The sequence below is a fragment of the Panicum virgatum genome, chromosome 1K (assembly GCF_016808335.1).
Source record: "Panicum virgatum strain AP13 chromosome 1K, P.virgatum_v5, whole genome shotgun sequence".
Classification (NCBI taxonomy): domain Eukaryota; kingdom Viridiplantae; phylum Streptophyta; class Magnoliopsida; order Poales; family Poaceae; genus Panicum; species Panicum virgatum.
This window is the reverse complement of record NC_053136.1, coordinates 43,173,604-43,198,012: the sequence shown is the minus strand read 5'-3', so window position 1 is coordinate 43,198,012 and position 24,409 is coordinate 43,173,604. Positions and strand designations below refer to the sequence as shown.

The window sequence follows — 24,409 nt, the reverse complement described above, 5'->3', positions numbered from 1 at the left end:
CATTTCTCTGCCCCTCCTTGAATTCGGTAACTGTTCCTTCCTGGCCCCCCCCCCCCCCCCTAATCCCAAATCACTCAATTGGCGCAGCTTAACGGAAAAGCGACCCGGCCACTGCCCACTGCCACCCAACCCTGCCGTGCGCTGCGCCCCCGGCCCGGCGGCCCGGGCCCTGTTTGGTTTTCAGTAGTACTAGTAGCACAAAAATTTTGACCAATAATTAGGGGTACTAAATAAAATTAATTTATAAAACGAACTCCACAACCTTGCTCTACTTCGCGAGACGAACCTAATGAGGTCTTTGACCGTACGATTCGAGGATGGTTACTGTAGCATTACTGTAACCAATCATCAATTGATTACTATCATTAGATTCGTCGTGAAAAGTTACACCCATCCGTGAAAAGGTTTTGCAAATAAACTTCATTTAGTACTTCATGCATTGAAGATTCTTTTTTCGGGAATGGTGTGCTAAGTAGTACTCCCTCTATTCACTTTTGATAGCTATATTTCAAAAACTTAAATGTTCAAAAATGATAGCTATATTTACTATTAGCATGGGTATTGGCAATAAATAGCACTAGTTACAAGGAGTTCCTAGTTAAAACATTGGATGACCAACAAAAAAGTCTGTGGCATTTATTAGATTGATAAGCACACTTGTGGTGCCCTTGGTCATTGTGTCATATGGAAATATATCTATCAAAACTGAATGGAGGGAGTAATAGGGAGAAACAAACAGCGCCCCGGTGTCCCGCCGCTCCCGAGAGACTACTGTATTCACCGGGGACTCCGTCGCCATCGATGGCGGTCCTGGTACCGGTAAAAGGTCACTTCCTGGTAACCGCGCCGGATGCCGACGAGGCGAGGAGGGGCACGACGCGCGAGTCCACTGTGCTCTGCGCCGGGCCTGGAGCCTGGAGGGGACATAAAAATCCAAGCGCCCTGGCCCGAGGATCCACGCCGCAGAGGCAAGAAATTCTCGCCAATCCACAGTGGCCGCCCAGCCACGCCCTGTCCCTCCCGCCGGAGCCCAGCGCGCCCATGTGACCCAGGCCCTGTTTGGTTTAGACTAGTACTACTAGCACGAAAAAGAATCTTATATGCATGAAGTACTAAATGAAGTTTATTTGCAAAACCTTTTCACAGATGGACATAACTTTTCGCGACGAATCTAATGATCCTAATTAATCCACAATTAGCTATAGTAAACATCGTCTAATCGTGCGGTCAAAGGCCTTATTAGATTCGTCTCATGAAATAGCACAGGAATGTGGAGTTGGTTTTGTAAATTACCTTGATTTAATACACCTAATTAGTGATCAAAGTAAGCTACAGTAGTTGTGCTACTAGTACTGCTTACAAACCAAACACGGCCCCACAGGCCGCCCGCCCGTCCCCACGGCCCCAACCTAGGCATGTTCCTGCGCCCAGGCTACGCGCCGTGCAACGGCACAGCTCGGAGCTTGCCTCACGGGAGAGTGGAGTGGAGTGGGACTGTGGGAGTCGCGGCAGGTCACCGAGCCGGGCGAAGGCGTTGAAAAAGCGACGCGCCGAGACGTCGTTATATAGGACCGGCACGCTTTCCCCGCTTGGCCAACTTCCTCCTCGCCCCTGTGCGCCGGCCGGACTACCTCTGGCCAGTGGCCACCACTGCACCGTAGCCGCAGCAGCAGCGGTACAGAGCGAAGCGGAGGAGTAGGAGCCTCTAGCCTCTAGGCGAGAGCGCGCGCGGGGGCAGGAGGGAAAAGAAGAGGAAGAGAGCGGGAGGGGAAGATGGCGGCCGTGGTGGCGGCGGTGGAGGCGGGCGTGGTGGCGGTGGCCAGCGGCCGGGGCTGCAGCACCCGCCTGATGCGGGGCCTCTACTGGCGCCTGCGCGCGGTGCTGCGGCGCCTGCGCTCCGAGCGGGCCAGGCGCGGCCGGAGGTTCAGCTTCCACTACGACGCGCTCAGCTACGCGCTCAACTTCGACGACGGCCGCGCCGCCGACCTCGTCGTCCTCGCCCCCAGCGACGCGCTCCGGTGATCGATCTCGCCGGGAACCGATGATGGGCTTCTTGCTGCGGCGGCTCTCTCCTGCGGTTTTGCTTCTTGCTAGAGGATTGTGTGGTGGAAGATGATGGTCTAGTAGGGGATGGTGTGGCCTCGCGTTCTGCGATTCTTGATGTCTACTAACTGTTGGGAGATGCTGCGGCCTTCGGTGGTTGGGTTGGGAAAGCAAATCCTCCATTGCCTCCGCGATGCGGAGCGTTCTTCCTAGTACCTCCAAATTCTAACACCATCATTTGCAGGGTGCTTCTTTGCTCGATTTCTTGCTTGTGCAATCTCATTTTTTTTTGTTCTTGCGGTTCATGCTGCAATTGTTAAGATGATGGCGCTATGCAGAAAGGTTTCTTATTTCAGCTGAGCAACCAGCAATCGCGTTGAAGCAAGGTGTGTCTGTAGTCCCTGAATTGAACTGTTATCAGTGGAAGGTAGGAAAACATTTGCTTGGTGATCTTTACTCTGCTCCATAGAATAGTTAGAACAGCTGCGTTTGGTGGAAAGGAAAAAAAAAAGTTTTGCATCATTTAGATTACTGGCAGTCTAGTTTAGAATCAGATTTATAGAGCTTCAAACTGAAACTGGTACTAGTTCTGTCGCGCTCTCTCTCTCTCTCTCTCTCTCTCCCCCTTTTGGGGGGCGGAGTTTGTTACTTTGTTTTGCACCCTGAATGGAGAGAACTTGTGTAGAAAGGATCAAGCATTTGTCAGGAACAAACAAAAAGCTAATCCCTAGTCTGCCTGAGCGGGCAATCCTAAAATGGGAGGAGAACGCCATGGCCACGCGCGTGCGCCCACGCGACAAAATGACAATGCGGGAGATGGGAATGGAAGATCGGCTAGGGGGCGTTTAGTTCCCAAAAACAAAAATTTTTGGGTGTCACATCAGTGTTTGACCAGATGTCGGGAAGGCTTTTCGAACACTAATTAGAAAACTAATTTCAGAACTCACTTGGAAACCGCAAGACGAATCTTTTGAGGACTTTGACCGCATCATTAGCACATGTGGGTTACTGTAGCACTTATAGCTAATTATGCCCTAATTAGACTCAAAAGATTTGTCTCGTCGTGTACATCCAAACTGTGTAATTAGTTTTATTATTTAATTATATTTAGTGCTTCATATATATATGTTCAAAGCTGGTCTGAAATGCTCACAGCGCTTTCCAGTTTTCACATGGGAGCGGAAGTCAATAGGGCCACGATTGACGTGTCACAATTCACATCTTAACAGTTTTTTTTATTTCAAAAAAGATCCTTTTTTTTAGATAAAAGCAGAGCAGACACAGGAGCAAGGAAGAAGAGGGAGTAGGACAGGATGCCCATTTTTTTTTTTGAAGAAATCAGGACGCGCAGTTGTTAGTTGTTGGTGCAGCGCAAAGTGAGCAGACCCAGGCGAGTGGAGGCATCAGGTGTGATCCAGTGTCCGGTCCAGTAGAATTGGCATCTCGTCCAAAGCAAAAAGTGAACGGTGTTGGGCCATCACCGGATTCTTTTTTTTATAACGGAGACAGCATATTAAGAGTGCCAAGGAATAGGTGTTTCGGGCGCAATAATTATTATTACTAATGTAGTAGATTAGCGCGAGTAGGTATAGATGTATAGTGATTAATTATCACACGCGCGGTGAGAGACTCGTGAAGCTTACACGATACGACAAAGGGGCCATTTGGCCTGGCTTATGCAAAGCGGCGTAGAAATAAACAATGCTAGGGCTCAGGACATAAACTAGAAAGAAAATAATCTGTCAGCGTAGAAATTCGAGGAAAATATTAATCCCCTCAACTGAACACTAAACTTCTAGACATAACTAAAACAAAAACATCAAGAAGAAGAATCTCATAGTTTAGCAAGTTGAGTGAACATGGGATTTCCCATAACTTAGTTTATTCATTAAAATAAATTTGGGATAACACAACATTAAGAAAACACAGAACACTCAAAACAGAAGTTCATCGAAAGTGAGGACACAGTCTGGCCAGAGACCAAGTACTCATCATGCGTCCGTCCAGGTGATAGGGTAGTCGCCAACCTCATCCCCGGTGATGTCCAGCGCATCCCACACGGCCTGTGATGCGTCGACGATGTTGGGCTCGCACGGCGGCTGGAAGGCGTGCGGCTTGTCGCAACCGTGCAGGCTGTCGCACTCGTCCACGACATTGGCGAGCACGGACCTGCCCTTGGCGCTGATCCGTATGTTCTTGCCGCAGCGCTTGCCGTGGTTGTACCACCCCGTGGACAGCGCCACCACGCGCTCCGTGTTGTAGTGGTACTTGCCGTCGCACTCCGACGGGTCACCGCCATCTCCACCCTCCTCGAAGTTGTTGAGCGTCATGACGGCCCTGGTATTTTTGGTGACCGGCGGCGAGCACTGGTACTTCGGATAGAGGTGCCCGGGCTTGCAACACTCCCCGCAGATGTGGCCCGTGCTCGGCCCCTCCAACGAGCCGCTTGGGTGGCACTGGTTGCCGTTGGGGCGGTGATGAGCTGCGGCGGTGCCGGCGCAGAGGCCTGGGAAGGTGACGAGCAGGAGGCCTGCCAGAGCAAGCACGAGGAGGCTCGCTGTCGACGACATCTTTATGATTGTATTGTTGTAACTTGTGAGTGAGCTGTGGGCATTGATCCGGAGATCCCTGCCTATTTGTAGCGAGTGAGCAACGTTCTCCATCTGAGCTACTCCCGTGCATAGAATTATCGTCGTGTCGTGAGCAACGATGCTTTGGAATTGGTAGCTTCTCTATTGCGACGCAAGCCCGCCATTCTTTACTTGATCGGAGTTCATATGGATTTTACCGTTGTAAATTTTCAGTCAGATGATGCATGAAGACATGAAGCATAGATTGGCAAGCACAAGCCTTTTTCAGTACCTCCGCCAGACATGCAACGAGCCAAGCGTACGGTCTGTTCCGTGGCGCGGTCAGCCATTGTGAGTTCGGGGAAGCCGGACACGTCGGACGGAGAAATAAGTTTCGGCGCCGGCGGAGAGCGACGGGCCCATGAAATGAAGGGCCAGCTGCCAACTGACCTCACTCTTTCTGTAATTAAGCATTGGATCTTACTATTACTAATTGAAGGTTCTTTTTGAAGCCTCTAGGTGAAGCCACCTATGATCCTAGATGGACAGTCTAAAAAAATAGAGAAATCCTACAAATTCTCACAAAAATCAGAAACATCCGACCATCAATTCGGCAACTCTAATCATAATAGCCAATGGATCTGTTATATTTTTAATAAATTACCCACCTTTGCCATTATGAATATAGACTAAAGTAATCCCCTAAACATGTATCTAAATTACCCACCTCTACAATTATAAAGAACTAATCTAAAGTAACCCCCTAATCTTCATGTAAATTATCCACTTATGCATTATAAAATAATATCAAATAACCCCCAAAACTTTTACATAAATTATCCAATGATAACATAATAAAAATTTAAAATGAACCCAAATCTAAATCAAAATTATGTTATTATAATAAAATCTTAAAGTGCATCAATATAAAATTCTAAAGTACTATTCCTATCATTATTAATATATAATTTATGTTATTATTTATATAATCATACTAACCATAATGTGTTTGTCACCATATATTCATATATAAGAGAAGAGATAAGAATACCAATTTTTATGTTGTTTACATAGCTCAAACAAAAATGTTCAATTAAACACATATCAAACATCTATGCAGGTGTGAAGTGAGAAAAAAATTATTAGTAACTAAACCTATCACATTTATTACAATTACACAATGATAAATATGTATCTTTGCAGTACAAGATTAGAATATTTAATTAGTTAAAGAGAGTGTGAGATAGATAATTATTAGATATCTCTAACTAGCCCGTGCGGGAGCACGGCTTGATAGACTATTAATTACTAATTACCATCAATTGCTTATTAAGTTATTAGGATTATTTTGAGGATCCTGTTTGTTTTTGCTTAGCTTATAATCTAAGCATGACCGAGAGAAGCAAAGATTTTCTCAATTCTCGCTTCTCGTAGTTCAAATCTCTGAAGCGGATTACCAGAAAAGCGAAAATAAGTGAGATGTTTGGTGGGATTATCATTTATTTCCACCGATAAGCCGATTATAATCGAAAACAAACAGGGCTACGATTTGGAGGAGACTGGCTTCCGTTGATTGTCGTTTACCTCAAGGTTCCTAGCGTTAGGTTTGATGTGCGAGCGATTGCCAGACATCAACATTAGGGGTGGTAAAAGATATTAAAATTAGCCTACATAATCTAAGGATTAGGATCTAAAAAGACCGTGCTTTAATCTCATATAATTTTGAACTAAAAACATATAACGACCCTGACCCGTTACCATGTACCAGAAAAAACAAAACCGGAGTGACGGCCGTTAGATCATGATCGATATCACAATTCTACGCTACTTCTCGCAAAACTTGTTTGAAAACTACCCATTTACTGCCATCAATTCTATCTACGCAGCCCGCAAAACTACCCATTTACTTAGAATCAGATTTAGAACTCACACTGGTACACTTGTACTATCTTTTTTTTTCCGCCCTAAATAATGAAGAGAACTTGTGTAGAAAGGATCAAGCATTTGCCAGAAACAAACAAAACCTAATCCCTAGTCTGAGCGGGCAATCCTGAAATGGGAGGAGAACGCCATCGTCACGCACATGCGCCCACGCGACAAAATGACAATGCAGTCACGGAGATGGGAAGGAAGATCAGCAAAGCAAAGCTTGTCTGAAATTGGCTCACGGCTTTCCAGTTTTCACATGGGAGCGGAACTTGATAGGGTGACGACTGACGCGTCACAATTCACGTCTTTTCTGTTTCTTTTTATTTATTTCGATAAAAGCTATTCTTTTTTTCTTTGTGGGATAAAAGCAGGAGCAGTCACTTTTTTCAGAGAAAGTCCATTTGACCCATATGGCCCTGCGAGTCCGATATGCTTCAATATGACCAATATTCTAAATTAGATCTTTCTAGTGAAATGAGCTAATCTCTCGGGGTAACAATTCGAGTAAAATAGAAATCCCATCAACTGAACACTAAAGCTCCAAGCATAATTGAAAAACATCAGGAAGAAGAATCTCGCACTTTAGCAAGTCGAGTGGACGGGATTTTTCCCGTCGTTTTGTTTATTCATTAAAACAGATTTGAGACAATACGACATTCAGGACACATCTGACACTCAAAAGCACTTACGAAGAACCGAGAAAGCCATCGGTTCGTAAAAAGCGAGGACGCGGTCTATCCAGAGACCATGTACTCATCATGCGTCCGTCCAGGTGATAGGGTAGTCGCCGACCTCATCCCCGGTGATGTCCAACGCATCCCACACGGCCTGGGACGCGTCAACGATGTTGGGCTCGCAAGGAGGCTGGAAGGCATGCGGCTTGTCGCAACCGTGCAGGCTGTCGCACTCGTCCACGACCTTGGCGAGCACGGACCTGCCCTTGGCGCTGATCCGTATGTTCTTACCGCAGCGCTTGCCGTGGTTGTACCACCCCGTGGACAGCGCCACCACGCGCTCCGTGTTGTAGTGGTACTTGCCGTCGCACTCCGACGGGTCACCGCCATCTCCACCCTCCTCGAAGTTGTTGAGCGTCATGACGGCTCTGGTATTTTTGGTGACCGGCGGCGAGCACTGGTACTTCGGATAGAGGTGCCCGGGCTTGCAGCACTCCCCGCAGATGTGGCCCGTGCTCGGCCCCTCCAACGAGCCGCTTGGGTGGCACTGGTTGCCGTTGGGGCGGTGATGAGCTGCGGCGGTGCCGGCGCAGAGGCCTGGGAAGGTGACGAGTAGGAGGCCTGCCAGAGCAAGCACGAGGAGGCTGGCTGTCGACGACATCTTTGTGATTGTATTATTGTGACTTGTTGTGAGTAGTGAGCTGTGAGCATTGATCTGGAGATCCCTGCACTATTTATAGCTAGCTAGGGAGTGAGCGATGACTTGCCGTGCTTACTAGAATCGTGGTGTCGTGACCAACGATGTTTGGAATTGGAAACTTCTTATCTATTGCCACGCAAGCCCGCCATTCTTTACTTGATCGGAGTTCAGATGAATTTTACCGTTGTAAATTTTTAGTCAGATGGAGCATGGATTGGCAGAGCGCAAGGCCGCAAGCCTTTTTCAGTACCCTCCCCTCCGTGGCTCCGCCTGACTCGAGCAAGACGGTAAAGCCGCGCGCACAAACGGGCAACGAGCCAAGCGTACAGTCCGTTCCATACCGCGGTTAGCCGTGAGTTCGGAGAAGGCGTACATGTCGGATGGGGAAAAAAAGGTTTTAGCGCCGGCGGAGAGTGACGGGCCCATAAAAAAGGGCCAGCCAGCCAACTGACCTCACTCTTTCTGTAAGCAAGGGGTAATGACTAATTAAGTATGCCAGTTAATTGTGTTACTACCATCAATTGCTCATTAGGATTTTGAGGAGATATAATTATGTTATTACCATGGACTTGATTGCTTGTTAGGATTTGGAGGAGATTATTTTTTGGTGCTCCCGTGGATCGCCGTTTACCTCAAGCTTCCTAGCGTTAGGTTTGATGTGTGAACGATAGCCAGCGTCGACATTAGGGGTGATAAAAGTTGTTAAAATTTAACCTAGATAATCTAAAGGTCGGATTCTAAAAGGACTGTGCTCTAATCTCATACAATTTTCAACTAAAAATATATAAAGTCTAAGTTGGACTGTGAAGAGACCATTAGAATCATGATCCGTTACCACCCTTAAAAGATCGTACCACAAAGAAACCAAACCGGAACAACGGCCAACAGGGTTCTCGAGCTCAACTTTACCTAATTTATTGGATCATGATCTATATCACATTTCGACACTACTTCTCATAAAACTTGATGGAAAATTACACCCATTTACTGCCATCGATTCTATCTACACGGCCCACAAACAATTAAGGGCACTGGTACCCAAACCCAACAACCAAAACCACATCTAACTTAGGCTCTGTTTGGATCACCTTCAATTAAAAGTTAGATAAATTTGGAGCCCTTTCTAGCAAACTAAAGTTTAGGTTGCTAGCAAGGGTTGTTCGGATCCTCTTGGTAAACTTTTTTAATTGACCATGCCACTCTCCATTTAATTCTCTGCGCCAACCCCCACCTGTGCTTTATCCCCCCCCCCCCCTCAAGGTCGGCAGGTGGAGTTATCGTGGGGGTATTTTGGACTTTGATCACTTTTAGCAAGTTTTAGCAACTCTTGGTTGGTTAATAACTAAAGCTCATTTTGGAATCCAACTAAAGTTCAGCAAGATTTTAGCAACACATAAACTCATATTGCTTGGTGATCTTCACTCTGCTCCAAAGTCTTAACCAAATGCATTTGGTTAAAAGAAAAAAATGTTTTGGATGATATATTGATTACTTGTAGTCAAGTTAGACTTAATTAGAATCAGATTTATAAGTCACACTGGTACAGTTGTACTATTTTTTTGGGCGAGTTTGTTTTCCACCCTGAAGAATGAAGAGAACTTGTGTAGAAAGGATCAAGCATTTGTCAGAAACAAGCCAAAGCTAATCTCTGGTCTGCCAGAGCGAGTGAGCGGGCAATGCAATCCTGAAATGGGAGACGCCACTGCCACGCACATGCGCCCACATGACCAAGTCAAATGACAATGCAGTCACGGAGATGGGAAGGAAGATCAGGTGGTCTGAAATGAGCTCACGGCTTTCTAGTTTTCACATGGGAGCGGAAGTCGATAGGGCGACGACTGCCGCGTCAGAATTTACATCTTTCCAGTTTATTTTTATTTAGTTCGAAAAAGTAATTTTTTTGTTCGATAAAAGTAGGAGCACTCACAATTTCTTGGGAGGAAGAAGGAAGAAGAGGGAGTAGTACAGGATGCGGTTGATAGGCACTTACCTCGCTCCAGCTTCACCGGCTTATGATTTTTTGATTTTGTGTGGAGACAGAGGAGAGAGAAAAAATTCAGTAAATAGTTGTGCTACGGTACCAGAAATAGTGTATGTGTCAGATATGTTGGAGACTTAGAACCTGTGAAGCTATGCTAAAAAGAAAGTTGTGCCAAAGAGGACCTTAGGGTCTGTTTGGCATAGTTTTAGCTTAAGATTTTCCATCACCAGCTCCAAACTTATAGGTGGCGCTGCCTTTAGGTGGAGTAGAAGGTGTATGAATGTGGACATGTGGTATTTGACTACGGGAGTGTTCTCAACTCAAATAGTTCACGGGACCCATATATCATACTCTTTTTTCCTTTTTCTTCTTCTTTTTTTCGCCTTATCTTCTCCTCACCGTTGCTAGAAAACAAGCGCGTTGCAGCGTTGCGGTGGAGGACGGGGTGACATGGCGGTCCGGGGCGAGCTCGACGGCATTCCAGGACTGGGCGGGCAACGGTGGCCCTGAGGAAGCAACGCGTGCCATGGGGCTGCAGCGGCCAGATTCTATGATAAGAGCAAGCAAGGGGAATCCAATCCACCACGATGAGCGGCATCGGCGGCGAGATCCAACAGCGAGGAGGTGGCGGTGGAGCCACCGCTCCAGGTCAACTCCCACCTCGGCCTCAATCAGAGCAAGCTAGCGGTGCGCCATGGGACCGGTAGCATGCCTTAGGGCCGTGGCGATCGGACCAGCAGCGCACCATGGGGACGCAACGGCTAGACCAAGAAGATGATGCGCCTTAGGGCCGATGCACCAGGGTCGACGGCTTCTGCTCGGCTTTTGGCGATCTGCGTCGGTGGGGATGGTGACTAGGGCGTGAAGGGGCAGGCGTTCGTGGCAGACTGGCAGATGGGAGTAGGGCAACGTTGGCTGTCGAGGATGAGGATTGCGGAGCTAGGGATCCACGAACACAGGTGCTCGGCGCAATAAGGGCCATGTCGGTCTGGGCGTCTGTCAGGCTCGAACCCAACTTGGGCTTGGCTGCAGAAACAAAGAGGGAATTGGAAGAGGAGAGCAAAGTAAACTCGTGAAGGTGCTCACCCACGTTGAAGCGGCACGGACTCGGCTAGACTTTTGGCACAAAGTGGCAATGGTTCCGATCTTTCGTGACGACGAAGCTTCTCAGCGATTAATTGAAGGCGGTGACCAATTGCGGGGCTGCGGCATGTCGTAGTGATTTGGATTCGGCAGGTGAGCGAAGGAGTCGGCGAATCGGATAGCCAACAACCGACAGCAATTGGCTCCGCGCTGGCAGCACTCTGGTAGTCTGGTCGGTGGCTCCGTAGGTTGAGGCGGTCCGGCGTTGATTGGCGACGGGTATTAGATGAATGGATGCGGCTCTTTGACGCGGCGCAACTTTTGGTAGATACGGCTTGGTCCGAGATTCGGCGGCCGACGACCAGTTCAAGGTCTGCTTCGATCTACTCCTTGGGGATGTGGGATGATAGCTACGGGTGTGTAGAACGAGGATACAAGAAAAAACGATTTGGGCGCTGCTAAAAGGGGACATATGTGTGCTGGTCGGGTTGGGGTGTCAGCGCTCAAGTCCGGTTTGGAGGGAAAGAAAGAGTTGGTGGCTGGGCCCACCTATCACCCACATCGAGGAGGAGGTGGTGATGCGGCCCCATTGGCTTGGTGGAGATGCGGCCCCATTGGCTTGGTGGAGCTAGCAGGCTCCTAAGGTGGGGACCCAAAAGTAAAAGGGAGAGAGGGGACTAGACCGAGAGAGTGATCAGATTGCACGGTAGCATTTACAAAAACAGAGCATGGTCAGAAAAAAAACACTAAAAACGAACCACGCAGCATCATTTCAAGCATGCTTTGATCCAGGTGAAAGATTAGAGAATCAAGAACTCGATTGGGGAAAAACAAGTTGAAACTGGATCATGAAGAAAAGAGAAAGGGTTTCATTTTGCCAGAATATTTTTTTATAGACTTAAAACAAAAGTCTAGATAAATATTTTAATCCATAAAAAGTATATCCCAAAAATTACATGAAAAATTCCTAGAGACAATTTGGAACACGCGAAGTCCAAATAAAATACTTGAATCTCGTTAGAAAAAAAAGGATAGTAGAACTTTCTGTTAAATGGATTTAGCTCTAGGAAAAATGAGAATAGTTACCAGAATAAAATGGAAAACTCTCAGAATATTTAGAAGATGGATAATTATATTCAAAAAAAATATTTACATCTCAAAATTGAAATTTTAGGGTGTGACAATATTTCATCATCATCCTGATGTAATCCTGTTATACGCGATAAGAAAAGACCCAGGTGGGTGCAAGCATCATCAGGTGTGGTCCAGTGTCTAGTTTAATGAAATTCACATCTCGTCCAAATCAAAAGACGACGGTGTTGTGCTATCACCGGATTCAGTTTTTTAAGGCCTTGTTCGGTTAGCTCGGAACGGCTCCGTTCCAGGCGGATTGATTTGGCCTAGTTTTGAATCCGGCCAATGGTAAAATAGACGTTCGGTTTGAATTTTTCCGAACGGATTGATCTGACCTGGTTCCGGGCAGACACTTATTTTGTACACCAAAAGATCCGGATTTGTTCCCCACCTCTTAAGGTCCGGAATGGAAACAACCTTATCGAGTGAGTCCACCCCGATGATGAATTTCCGGGTGACCGCACCCATCCAAAGTCACGGTCGATTCCATGTGGCGGGTCCCACATGCCCACATGACTCCGCCCCATCTTTTCCAGCAGCGCGACCCCCCGTACTCCCTTTCCCCTTCCTCTGGCTCTCTCTCTCCTAGATCCAGCGACTCCATGGCTACGGGGAGGTGGGGCTCGGGCTCGCTCGGCGATTCGCACGGCGGCGCGGAGGCGAGACGGTGGCGGGGTGGCTGCGACGGCAAGGCTGCGACGGCGGGCTCCCCGAGGCTGACCTCCGCGAGCGGCAGCCCGGGCTCCCTGGAGCTCGGCGGACCGGCGGCGCGGTGCGGCAGCCCGGCTGCGGGGGAGGCGCGGCGCGGCAGCCCGGCTGCGGGGGAGGCGCGGCGCGGCAGCCCGGCGGCGAGGAGGTCCGCCGGCTTACCCCATCAGGGGTGAGCGGCGCGGCAGCCTACACTCCGAGCTCTCGCCGGCGTCGGCGGGCTCGTCCCCCGGGTGTTCGCCTCCGGCTACGGCGGCAGCGAGCCCCCTGGTAGCCCCGAGGTAGCGCCGTTTGTTTTTTTTATCCCCAAATTTTTTATTTTTGGATGCAAAAGTTTTTTTCCCCATTTTTTTCAATTTTTTTAAAAACTTTATCTTCTAAATATTTGTTTATTAAAATATTTTTGTTCTCTCTCAAATATTTTTTCTTTGAAAAAAACTCTTAAAACTTTTTTTACCGGAGCTTTTTCTGTTTTTTGGATAAAAAAAATTCTTGAAATTTTTTCTGCGGTTCAAATTTCCCTTGAACTTTTTTCTGTCTCTTGAAAAAATTTCTTTTTGAATTTTTCTCTGAACTTTTTTATCACAAAATAACAAAAAAATTGCTAGAAATGGGAAAAAACACTGTCAAATATTTTTATTCATGTATTTTTCATAGTTTTTTTATTTGACCTTTTTGTATCTGTCAAAAAATACAGAACGAAACTTCCTTCTTATAAAAGGCCCATTCGGCGGTGGAGGTGGGTTCACTGGATTCCAAAATCGGAAACGGGCGGCGGGGTCAATCCTTTTCCAGAAAAGGAAATGTGGCGCGGTCGGGAAATCGACCGTACGCAGTCGACTCGCACGGTCAACCGCAAATTAGCGGTCCCCGTCCACCCCGATGATGAATTTCCGGGTGACCGCACCCATCCAAAGTCACGGTCGATTCCATGTGGCGGGTCCCACACGCCCACATGACTCCGCCCCATCTTTTCCAGCGGCGCGACGCCCCGCACTCCCTTTCCCCTTCCTCTGGCTCTCTCTCTCTCTCTCTCCTAGATCCAGCGACTCCATGGCGAGGGGAGGTGGGGCTCGGGCCGCTCGGCGATTCGCATGGCGGCGCGGAGGCGAGCCGGTGGCGGGGCGGCTGCGACGGCGGGCTCCTCGAGGCTGACCTCCGCGAGCGGCAGCCCGAGCTCCCCGGAGCTCGGCGGACCGGCGGTGCGGTGCGGCGGCCCGGCTGCGGGGGAGGCGCGGCGCGGCAGCCCGGCGGCCGGGAGGCGCGACGGCCCAGCGGCGAGGAGGTCCGCCGGCTTACCCCATCAGGGGCGAGCAGCGCGGCAGCCTACACTCCGAGCTCCCGCCGGCATCGGCGGGCTAGTCCCCCGGGTGTTCGCCTCCGGCGGCGGCGGCGGCGAGCCCCCTGGTAGCCCCGAGTAGCGCCGTTTTTTTTATCCCCATTTTTTTTTATTTTTGGATGCAAAAGTTTTTTTCCCAATTTTTTCAATTTTTTTTAAAAATTTATCTTCTAAATATTTGTTTATTAAAATATTTTTGTTCTCTCTTCAAAATATTTTTTTTCTTTGAAAAAAACTCTTAAACTTTTTTTACCGGAGCTTTTTCTATTTTTTGGATGAAAAAAATTCTTGAAATTTTTTCTGCGGTTCAAATTTCCCTTGAACTTTTTTCTGTCTCTTGAAAAAAATTCTTTTTGAATTTTTCTCTGAACTTTTTTATCACAAAATAAAAAAATTGCTAGAAATGAAAAAAAAAACACTGTTGGAAAAAAACACTGTTAAATATTTTTATTCATTTATTTTTTGTAGTTTTTTTATTTGACTTTTTTGTATCTGTCAAAAAATTCAGAATGAAACTTCCTTCTTATAAAAGGCCCATTCGGCGGTGGAGGTGAGTTCACTGGATTCCAAAATCGGAAATGGGCGGCGGGGTCAATCCTTTTCTAGAAAAAGAAATATGGCGCGGTCGGGAAATCGACCATGCGCAGTCGACTCGCACGGTCAACTGCAAATTAGCGGTCCCCTGAGCCCACTCATTCCCGCCCATAATAGTTCCCATGCTATTTCAATCCGCAATAAACGAACAAGGCCAAACGGAGACAGCATTAAGAGTGCCAATGGATGGGCGTTTTGGGTGCAATAATTTATTATTACTAGCAGATATACAATGATTATCAAGCACGCGCGTTGAGAGACTCATGAAGCTTGCACGAGGGTATGACAAAGTATGGGCCATGGGTAAATCTAATTTGGGACAATTATTACAAGAATGGCAAATTGCCTAGTGCAACAAAGAAAGGATCATTTTGGTGGCGTGATATCCTAAAGCTTCTTGATCTGTACAAGGAGATGGCGATGTCTAATATTTTCTCTGGAGCTGCAACTTTTTTTATGGGATGATATGTGGAATGGCTTGCTGCCAAAATTATGCTTCCCTGAATTGTACTCTTTTACTAAGAATAAATCCATCTCCCTGCAGAAAGCTAGGTCCCTATCTCATCTCCACAATATTTTTCATTTACCACTGTCGGAGGAAGCCTTTGCTCAATACATTGAACTCCAGAATCTTTTATCAAACCTACCAGATTCTACAGAAGCTGATTCATGGTCTTATATATGGGGCGCTAGCTTTTCTTGTTCAAAGGCATACAAACAACTGAAAGGGCATTTCCCTACACATCCTAGTTACAAGTGGCTATGGAAATCTTGTTGTCAGTTAAAACATAAGATCTTCTTTTGGCTCCTACTAAAGGACAGGCTTAGCACAAGGGGTTTACTCAAAAGGCGTAATATGTTCCTTGAAGATTATAACTGTGCAATTTGTGGTGAAGAGATTGAAGAAACCTTGGAACACCTCTTCCTTCACTGCAATTTTGCTTCTCAATGCTGGACTACTCTGAATGTGGAAAGTGATCTGAATTTAGATCCTTTGCAAATATTGGATAGATTTCGGTCAATCCTACAAGTACCATTCTTCACGGAGATAATCATCTTAATGAGTTGGAGCATTTGGGTGACAAGGAATGCCCTCATTTTTGATGCAGTAGCACCTACAGTCCAAAGCACAATAGAAATTTTCAAATACAACTTTGTAATGGTTATCCATCGAGCAAAGAGAAAGTATGATCCACTTATGTCAATATGGCTAGAAAACTATAATCTTAGTTGATCTTCTGTAAATACTTTTGTATCTTTATTTTTAATATATCCAGTAGGGGATCTCCCCCTCCTGTTGCTTAAAAAAAACAGCAAAGCAAACCTAGTCTCAAATGGGCTCACGGCTTTCCAGTTTTCACATGGGAGCGGAAGTCGATAGGGTGACGACTGACCCGTCACAGTTCACATATTTCTTGATTCTTTTTATTTATTTTGATAAGATCAATTCTTTTTTTTTCTTTTGTGAGATAAAAGCAGGTGCAGTCACTTTTTTTTTTTTGAAGAAAGTCCATTTGACCCATATGGCCCTGCGAGTCCTATATGCTTCAATTTGACCAATATTCTAAATTTGATCTTTCTAGTGAAATGAACTAATCTCTCTGGGTAACAATTCGAGTAAAATCGAAATCTCCTCAATTGAACACTAAAGCTCCAAGCATAATTGAAACCGTCGTTTTGTTTATTCATTAAAAAAAGATTTGAGACAACACATTCAGGACACATCTGACACTCAAAAGCACTTACGAAGAACTGAGAAACCGTCGGTTCATAGAAAGGGAGGACACAGACTATCCAGAGACCAAGTACTCATCATGCGTCCGACCAGGTGATAGGGTAGTCGCCGACCTCATCCCCGGTGATGTCTAGCGCATCCCACACGGCCTGGGATGCGTCAACGATGTTGGGCTCGCAAGGAGGCTGGAAGGCATGCGGCTTGTCGCAACCGTGCAGGCTGTCGCACTCGTCCACGACCTTGGCGAGCACGGACCTGCCCTTAGCGCTGATCCGTATGTTCTTGCCGCAGCGCTTGCCGTGGTTGTACCACCCCGTGGACAGCGCCACCACGCGCTCCGTGTTGTAGTGGTACTTGCCGTCGCACTCCGACGGGTCACCGCCATCTCCACCCTCCTCGAAGTTGTTGAGCGTCATGACGGCCCTGGTGCTTTTGGTGACCGGCGGCGAGCACTGGTACTTCGGGTAGAGGTGCCCGGGCTTGCAGCACTCCCCGCAGATGTGGCCCGTGCTCGGCCCCTCCAACGAGCCGCTCGGGTGGCACTGGTTGCCGTTGGGGCGGTGATGAGCTGCGGCGGTGCCGGCGCAGAGGCCTGGGAAGGTGACGAGCAGGAGGCCTGCCAGAGCAAGCACGAGGAGGCTGGCTGTCGACGACATCTTTGTGATTGTATTACTGTGACTTGTTGTGAGTAGTGAGCTGTGAGCATTGATCTGGAGATCCCTGCCCTATTTATAGCTAGCTAGGGAGTGAGCGATGACTTGCCGTGCTTACTAGAATCGTGGTGTCGTGACCAACGATGTTTGGAATTGGAAACTTCTTATCTATTGCCACGCAAGCTCGCCATTCTTTACTTGATCGGAGTTCAGATGAATTTTACCGTTGTAAATTTTTAGTCAGATGGAGCATGGATTGGCAGAGCGCAAGGCCGCAAGCCTTTTTCAGTACCCTCCCCTCCGTGGCTCCGCCTGACTCGAGCAAGACGGTAAAGCCGCGCGCACAAACGGGCAACGAGCCAAGCGTACAGTCCGTTCCATACCGCGGTTAGCCGTGAGTTCGGAGAAGGCGTACATGTCGGATGGGGAAAAAAAGGTTTTAGCGCCGGCGGAGAGTGCGGGCCCATAAAAAAGGGCCAGCCAGCCAACTGACCTCACTCTTTCTGTAAGCAAGGGGTAATGACTAATTAAGTATGCCAGTTAATTGTGTTACTACCATCAATTGCTCATTAGGATTTTGAGGAGATATAATTATGTTATTACCATGGTCTTGATTGCTTATTAGGATTTGGAGGAGATTATTTTTTGGTGCTCCCGTTGATCGCCGTTTACCTCAAGCTTCCTAGCGTTAGGTTTGATGTGTGAACGATAGCCAGCGTCGACATTAGGGGTGATAAAAGTTGTTAAAATTTAACCTAGATAATCTAAAGGTCGGATTCTAAAAGGACTGTGCTCTAATCTCATACAATTTTCAACTAAAAATATATAAAGTCTAAGTTGGACTGTGAAGAGACCATTAGAATCATGATCCGTTACCACCCTTAAAAGATCGTACCACAAAGAAACCAAACCGGAACAACGGCCAACGAGTTCTCGAGCTCAACTTTACCTAATTTATTGGATCATGATCTATATCACATTTCGACACTACTTCTCACAAAACTTGATGGAAAATTACACCCATTTACTGCCATCGATTCTATCTACACGGCCCACAAACAATTAAGGGCACTGGTACCCAAACCCAACAATCAAAACCACATCTAACTTAGGCTCTGTTTGGATCACCTTCAATTAAAAGTTAGATAAATTTGGAGCCCTTTCTAGCAAACTAAAGTTTAGGTTTCTAGCAAGGGTTGTTCGGATCCTCTTACTAAACTTTTTTAATTGACCATGCCACTCTCCATTTAATTCTCTGCGCCAACCCCCACCTGTGCTTTACGCCCCCCCCCCCCCCCCTCAAGGTCGGCAGGTGGAGTTATTGTGGGGGTATTTTGGACTTTGATCACTTTTAGCAAGTTTTAGCAACTCTTGGTTGGTTAATAACTAAAGCTCATTTTGGAATCCAACTAAAGTTCAGCAAGATTTTAGCAACACATAAACTCATATTGCTTGGTGATCTTCACTCTGCTCCAAAGTCTTAACCAAATGCATTTGGTTAAAAGAAAAAAATGTTTTGGATGATATATTGATTACTTGTAGTCAAGTTAGACTTAATTAGAATCAGATTTATAAGTCACACTGGTACACTTGTACTATTTTTTTTTGGGCGAGTTTGTTTTCCACCCTGAAGAATGAAGAGAACTTGTGTAGAAAGGATCAAGCATTTGTCAGAAACAAGCCAAAGCTAATCCCTGGTCTGCCAGAGCGAGTGAGCGGGCAATGCAATCCTGAAATGGGAGACGCCACTGCCACGAACATGTGCCCACATGACAAAGTCAAATGACAATGCAGTCACGGAGATGGGAAGGAAGATCAGGTGGTCTGAAATGAGCTCACGGCTTTCTAGTTTTCACATGGGAGCGGAAGTCGATAGGGCGACGACTGCCGCGTCAGAATTTACATCTTTCCAGTTTATTTTTATTTAGTTCGAAAAAGCAATTTTTTTGTTCGATAAAAGTAGGAGCACTCACAATTTCTTGGGAGGAAGAAGGAAGAAGAGGGAGTAGTACAGGATGCGGTTGATAGGCACTTACCTCGCTCCAGCTTCACCGGCTTATGATTTTTTGATTTTGTGTGGAGACAGAGGAGAGAAAAAAATTCAGTAAATAGTAGTGCTTCGGTACCATAAATAGTGTATGTGTCAGATATGTTGGAGACTTGGAACCTGTGAAGCTATGCTAAAGAGAAAGTTGTGCCAAAGAGGACCTTAAGGTCTGTTTGGCATAGTTTCAGCTTAAGATTTTCCATCACCAGCTCCAAACTTATAGGTGGCCCTACCTTTAGATGGAGTAGAAGGTGTATGAATGTGGACATGTGGTATTTGACTACGGGAGTGTTCTCAACTCAAATAGTTCACGGGACCCATATATCATACTCTTTTTTCCTTTTTCTTCTTCTTTTTTTTGCCTTATCTTCTCCTCACCGTTGCTAGAAAACAAGCGCGTTGCAGCGTTGCGGTGGAGGACGGGGTGACATGGCGGTCCGGGGCGAGCTCGACGGCATTCCAGGACTGGGCGGGCAACGGTGGCCCTGAGGAAGCAACGCGTGCCATGGGGCTGCAGCGGCCAGATTCTATGATAAGAGCAAGCAAGGGGAATCCAATCCACCACGATGAGTGGCATCGGCGGTGAGATCCAACAGCGAAGAGGCGGCGGTGGAGCCACCGCTCCAGGTCAACTCCCACCTCGGCCTCAATCAGAGCAAGCTAGCAGTGCGCCATGGGACCGGTAGCATGCCTTTGGGCCGTGGCGATCGGACCAGCAGCGCACCATGGGGACGCAACGGCTAGACCAAGAAGATGATGTGCCTTGGGACGATGCACCAGGGTCGACGGCTTCTGCTCGGCTTTTGGCGATCTGCGTCGGTGGAGATGGTGACTAGGGCGTGAAGGGGTAGGCGTTCGTGGCAGAGTGGCAGATGGGAGTAGGGCAACGTTGGCTTTCGAGGATGAGGATTGCGGAGCTAGGGCTCCACGAACACAGGTGCTCGGCGCAATAAGGGCCATGTTGGCCTGGGCGTCTGTCAGGCTCGAACCCAACTTGGGCTTGGATGCAGAAACAAAGAGGGAATTGGAAGAGGAGAGCAAAGTAAACTCGTGAAGGTGCTCACCCACGTTGAAGCGGCACGGACTTGGCTAGACTTTTGGCACAAAGTGGCGATGGTTCCGATCTTTCGTGACGACGAAGCTTCTCAGCGATGAATTGAAGGCAGTGACCAATTGCGGGGCTGCGGCATGTCGTAGTGATTTGGATTCGGCAGGTGAGCGAAGGAGTCGGCGAATCGGATAGCCAACAACCGACAGCAATTGGCTCCGCGCTGGCAGCACTCTGGTAGTCTGGTCGGTGGCTCCGTAGGTTGAGGCGGTTCGTCGTTGATTGGCGACGGGTATGAGATGAATGGATGTGGCTCTTCGACGTGGCGCAACTTTTGGTAGATACGGCTTGGTCCGAGATTCGACGGCCGGTTCAAGGTCTGCTTCGATCTACTCCTTGGGGATGTGGGATGATAGCTACGGGTGTGCCGAACGAGGATACAAGAAAAAACGATTTGGGCGCTGCTAAAAGGGGACGTATGTGTGCTGGTCTTGTTGGGGTGTCAGCGCTAAAGTCCGGTTTGGAGGGAAAGAAAGGGTTGGTGGCTGGGGCCCGCCTATCACCCACATCGAGGAGGATGTGGCGATGCGGCCCCGTTGGCTTGGTGGAGATGCGGCCCCGTTGGCTTGGTGGAGCTGGCAGGCTCCTAAGGTGGGGACCCAAAAGTAAAAGGGAGAGAGCGGACTGGACCGAGAGAGTGATCAGATTGCACGGTCGCATTTACAAGAACAGAGCATGGTCAGAAAAAAACACTAAAAACGAACCACGCAGCATCCTTTCAAGCATGATTTGATCCAGGTGAAAGATTAGAGAATCAAGAACTCGATTGGGGAAAAACAAGTTGAAATTGGATCACGGAGAAAAGAGAAAGGGTTTCATTTTGCCAGAATATATTTTTATAGACTTAAAACAAAAGTCTAGATAAATATTTTAATCCATAAAAAGTATATCCCAAAAATTACATGAAAAAATCCTAGAGACAATTTGGAACACGCGAAGTCCAAATAAAATACTTGAATCTCGTTAGAAAAAAGGATAGTAGAATTTTCTGTTAAATGGATTTAGCTCAAGGAAAAATGAGAATAGTTGCAAGAATAAAATGGAAAACTCTCGGAATATTTAGAAGATGGATAATTATATTCAAAAAAATATTTACATCTCAAAATTGAAATTTTAGGGTGTGACAATATTTCATCGTCATCCTAGTTTAATGAAATTCACATCTCGTCCAAATCAAAAGACGAGGTGTTGTGCTATCACCGGATTCAGTTTTTTAAGGCCTTGTTCGGTTAGCTCGGAACGGCTCCGTTCCAGGCGGATTGATTTGGCCTAGTTTTGAATCCGGCCAATGGTAAAATAGACGTTCGGTTTGAATTTTTCCGAACGGATTGATCTGACCTGGTTCCGGCAGACACTTATTTTGCACACCAAAAGATCCGGATTTGTTCCCCACCTCTTGAGGTCGGAATGGAAACAACCTTATCGAGTGAGTCCACCCCGATGATGAATTTTCGGGTGACCGCACCCATCCAAAGTCACGGTCGATTCCATGTGGCGGGTCCCACACGCCCACATGACTCCGCCCTGTCTTTTCCAGCGGCGCGACCCCCCCGCACTCCCTTTCCCCTTCCTCTGGCTCTCTCTCTCTCTTTTCTAGATCCAGCGACTCCATGGCGACGGGGAGGTGGGGCTCGGGCCGCTCGGCGATTCGCACGGCGGCGCGGAGGCGAGCCAGTGGCGGGGCGGCTGCGACGGCGAGGCTGCGACGGCGGGCTCCCCGGGGCTGACCTCCGCGAGCGGCAGCCCGGGCTCCCTGGAGCTCGGCGGACCGGCGGTGCGGTGCGGCAGCCCGGCGGCCGGGAGGCGCGACGGCCCGGCGGCGAGGAGGTCCGCCGGCTTACCCCATCAGGGGCGAACGACGCGGCAGCCTACACTCCGAGCTCTCGCCGGCGTCGGCGGGCTCGTCCCCCGGGTGTTCACCTTCGGCGGCGGCGGCGAGCCCCCCTCTAGCCCCGAGGTAGCACCGTTTGTTTTTTTTATCCCCAATTTTTTTATTTTTGGATGCAAAAGTTTTTCCCCCATTTTTTCAATTTTTTTAAAAACTTTATCTTCTAAATATTTGTTTATTAAAATATTTTTGTTCTCTCTCCAAAATATTTTTTTCTTTGAAAAAAAGTCTTAAAACTTTTTTTACCGGAGCTTTTTCTGTTTTTTGGAAGAAAAAAATTCTTGAACTTTTTTCTGCGGTTCAAATTTCCCTTGAACTTTTTTCTGTCTCTTGAAAAAAAATTCTTTTTGAATTTTTCTCTGAACTTTTTTTATCACAAAATAAAAAAATTGCTAGAAATGAAAAAACAGTGTCGGAAAAAACACTGTCAAATATTTTTATTCATGTATTTTTTGTAGTTTTTTTATTTGAATTTTTTGTATCTGTCAAAAAATACAGAACGAAACTTCCTTCTTATAAAAGGCCCATTCGGCGGTGGAGGTGGGTTCACTGGATTCCAAAATCGGAAATGGGCGGCGGGGTCAATCCTTTTCTAGAAAAAGAAATATGGCGCGGTCGGGAAATCGACCATGCGCAGTCGACTCGCACGGTCAACTGCAAATTAGCGGTCCCCTGAGCCCACTCATTCCCGCCCATAATAGTTCCCATGCTATTTCAATCCGCAATAAACGAACAAGGCCAAACGGAGACAGCATTAAGAGTGCCAATGGATGGGCGTTTTGGGTGCAATAATTTATTATTACTAGCAGATATACAATGATTATCAAGCACGCGCGTTGAGAGACTCATGAAGCTTGCACGAGGGTATGACAAAGTATGGGTCTGGGTCTTTGGGCACGACAAAGATACACAATGGGTTGAAGTAAAATGGGCCGAAAGCTAGAGAGGAAATTCGTGGGCTGGCAATCCACCGATCCGCTTTTTTTTGAGAGAGAGAGTCCATTTGACCCGAATGCCTTGGCCTGCGAGTCCGATATATTTTTGTAGACCAATGGTCTGAATTAGATCTTTCTGATGAAATGAACAACAGTAGGGTTCATGACATAAACTAGAAAGAAAATAATCTGTCAGCGTAGCAATTCGAGTGAAATATAAATCCCCTCCTCGGAACACTAAACCTCTAGATATAATTAAAAAACATCAAGAAGAAGAATCTCGCATTTTAGAAAATTGAGTGAACTTGGTTTTCCCCATCGCTTTGTTTATTCATTAAAACAAATTTAGGACAGCACAACATTCAGTAAACACGGAACACTCAAAACATTCACGAAGAACTAAGACAACGGCCGTACGCAGTAGTTCATCGAAAGTGAGGACACAGTCTGACCAGAGACCAAGTACTGATCATGCATCCGTCCAGGTGATAGGGTAGTCGCCAACCCCATCCCCGGTGATGTCCAACGCATCCCACACGGCCTGGGACGCGTCGACAATGTTGGGCTCGCACGGCGGCTGGAAGGCGTGCGGCTTGTCACAACCGTGCAGGCTGTCGCACTCGTCCACGACCTTGGCGAGCACGGACCTGCCCTTGGCGCTGATCCGTATGTTCTTGCCGCAGCGCTTGCCGTGGTTGTACCACCCCGTCGATAGCGCCACCACGCGTTCCGTGTTGTAGTGGTACTTGCCGTCGCACTCCGACGGATCACCGCCATCTCCACCCTCCTCGAAGTTGTTGAGCGTCATGACGGCCCTGGTATTTTTGGTGACCGGCGACGAGCACTGGTACTTCGGATAGAGGTGCCCGGGCTTGCAGCACTCCCCGCAGATGTGGCCCGTGCTCGGCCCCTCCAACGAGCCGCTCGGGTGGCACTGGTTGCCGTTGGGGCGGTGATGAGCTGCGGCGGTGCCGGCGCATAGGCCTGGGAAGGTGACGAGCAGGAGGCCTGCCAGAGCAAGCACGAGGAGGCTTGCTGTCGACGACATCTTTATGATTGTATTGTTGTAACTTGTGAGTGAGCTGTGGGCATTGATCCGGAGATCCCTGCCTATTTATAGCGAGTGAGCAACGTTCTCCATCTGAGCTACTCCCGTGCACAGAATTATCGTCGTGTCGTGAGCAACGATGCTTTGGAATTGGTAGCTTCTCTATTGCGACGCAAGCCCGCCATTCTTTACTTGATCGGAGTTCATATGGATTTTACCGTTGTAAATTTTCAGTCAGAT

At 47.5% G+C, this 24,409-nt stretch overlaps 3 protein-coding genes across 3 annotated transcripts; 1 reads left to right on the top strand and 2 right to left on the bottom strand.

Annotated features, from left to right (window-relative positions):
* Nucleotides 1-1,510: 1,510 nt before the first annotated feature.
* On the top strand, nucleotides 1,511-2,495 carry LOC120710095. Its single transcript, XM_039995758.1, has one exon. It carries the CDS (start codon nucleotides 1,774-1,776, stop codon nucleotides 2,020-2,022), a length of 249 nt encoding a protein of 82 aa, XP_039851692.1. The 5' UTR covers nucleotides 1,511-1,773; the 3' UTR covers nucleotides 2,023-2,495.
* Nucleotides 2,496-3,902: 1,407 nt separating this feature from the next.
* LOC120655578 lies at nucleotides 3,903-7,913 on the bottom strand. Its single transcript, XM_039933472.1, has 2 exons — nucleotides 7,301-7,913; nucleotides 3,903-4,711 (listed from the first exon to the last, which is right to left on the bottom strand). Exons 1-2 carry the CDS (start codon nucleotides 7,875-7,877, stop codon nucleotides 4,035-4,037), a joined length of 1,254 nt encoding a protein of 417 aa, XP_039789406.1. The 5' UTR covers nucleotides 7,878-7,913; the 3' UTR covers nucleotides 3,903-4,034.
* An 8,502-nt stretch (nucleotides 7,914-16,415) lies between these two features.
* Nucleotides 16,416-24,174, bottom strand: LOC120655572. The gene is made up of 3 exons (XM_039933467.1): nucleotides 23,597-24,174; nucleotides 21,953-22,134; nucleotides 16,416-17,210 (listed from the first exon to the last, which is right to left on the bottom strand). Exons 1-3 carry the CDS (start codon nucleotides 24,167-24,169, stop codon nucleotides 16,568-16,570), a joined length of 1,398 nt encoding a protein of 465 aa, XP_039789401.1. The 5' UTR covers nucleotides 24,170-24,174; the 3' UTR covers nucleotides 16,416-16,567.
* Between the last annotated feature and the right edge of the window lie 235 nt (nucleotides 24,175-24,409).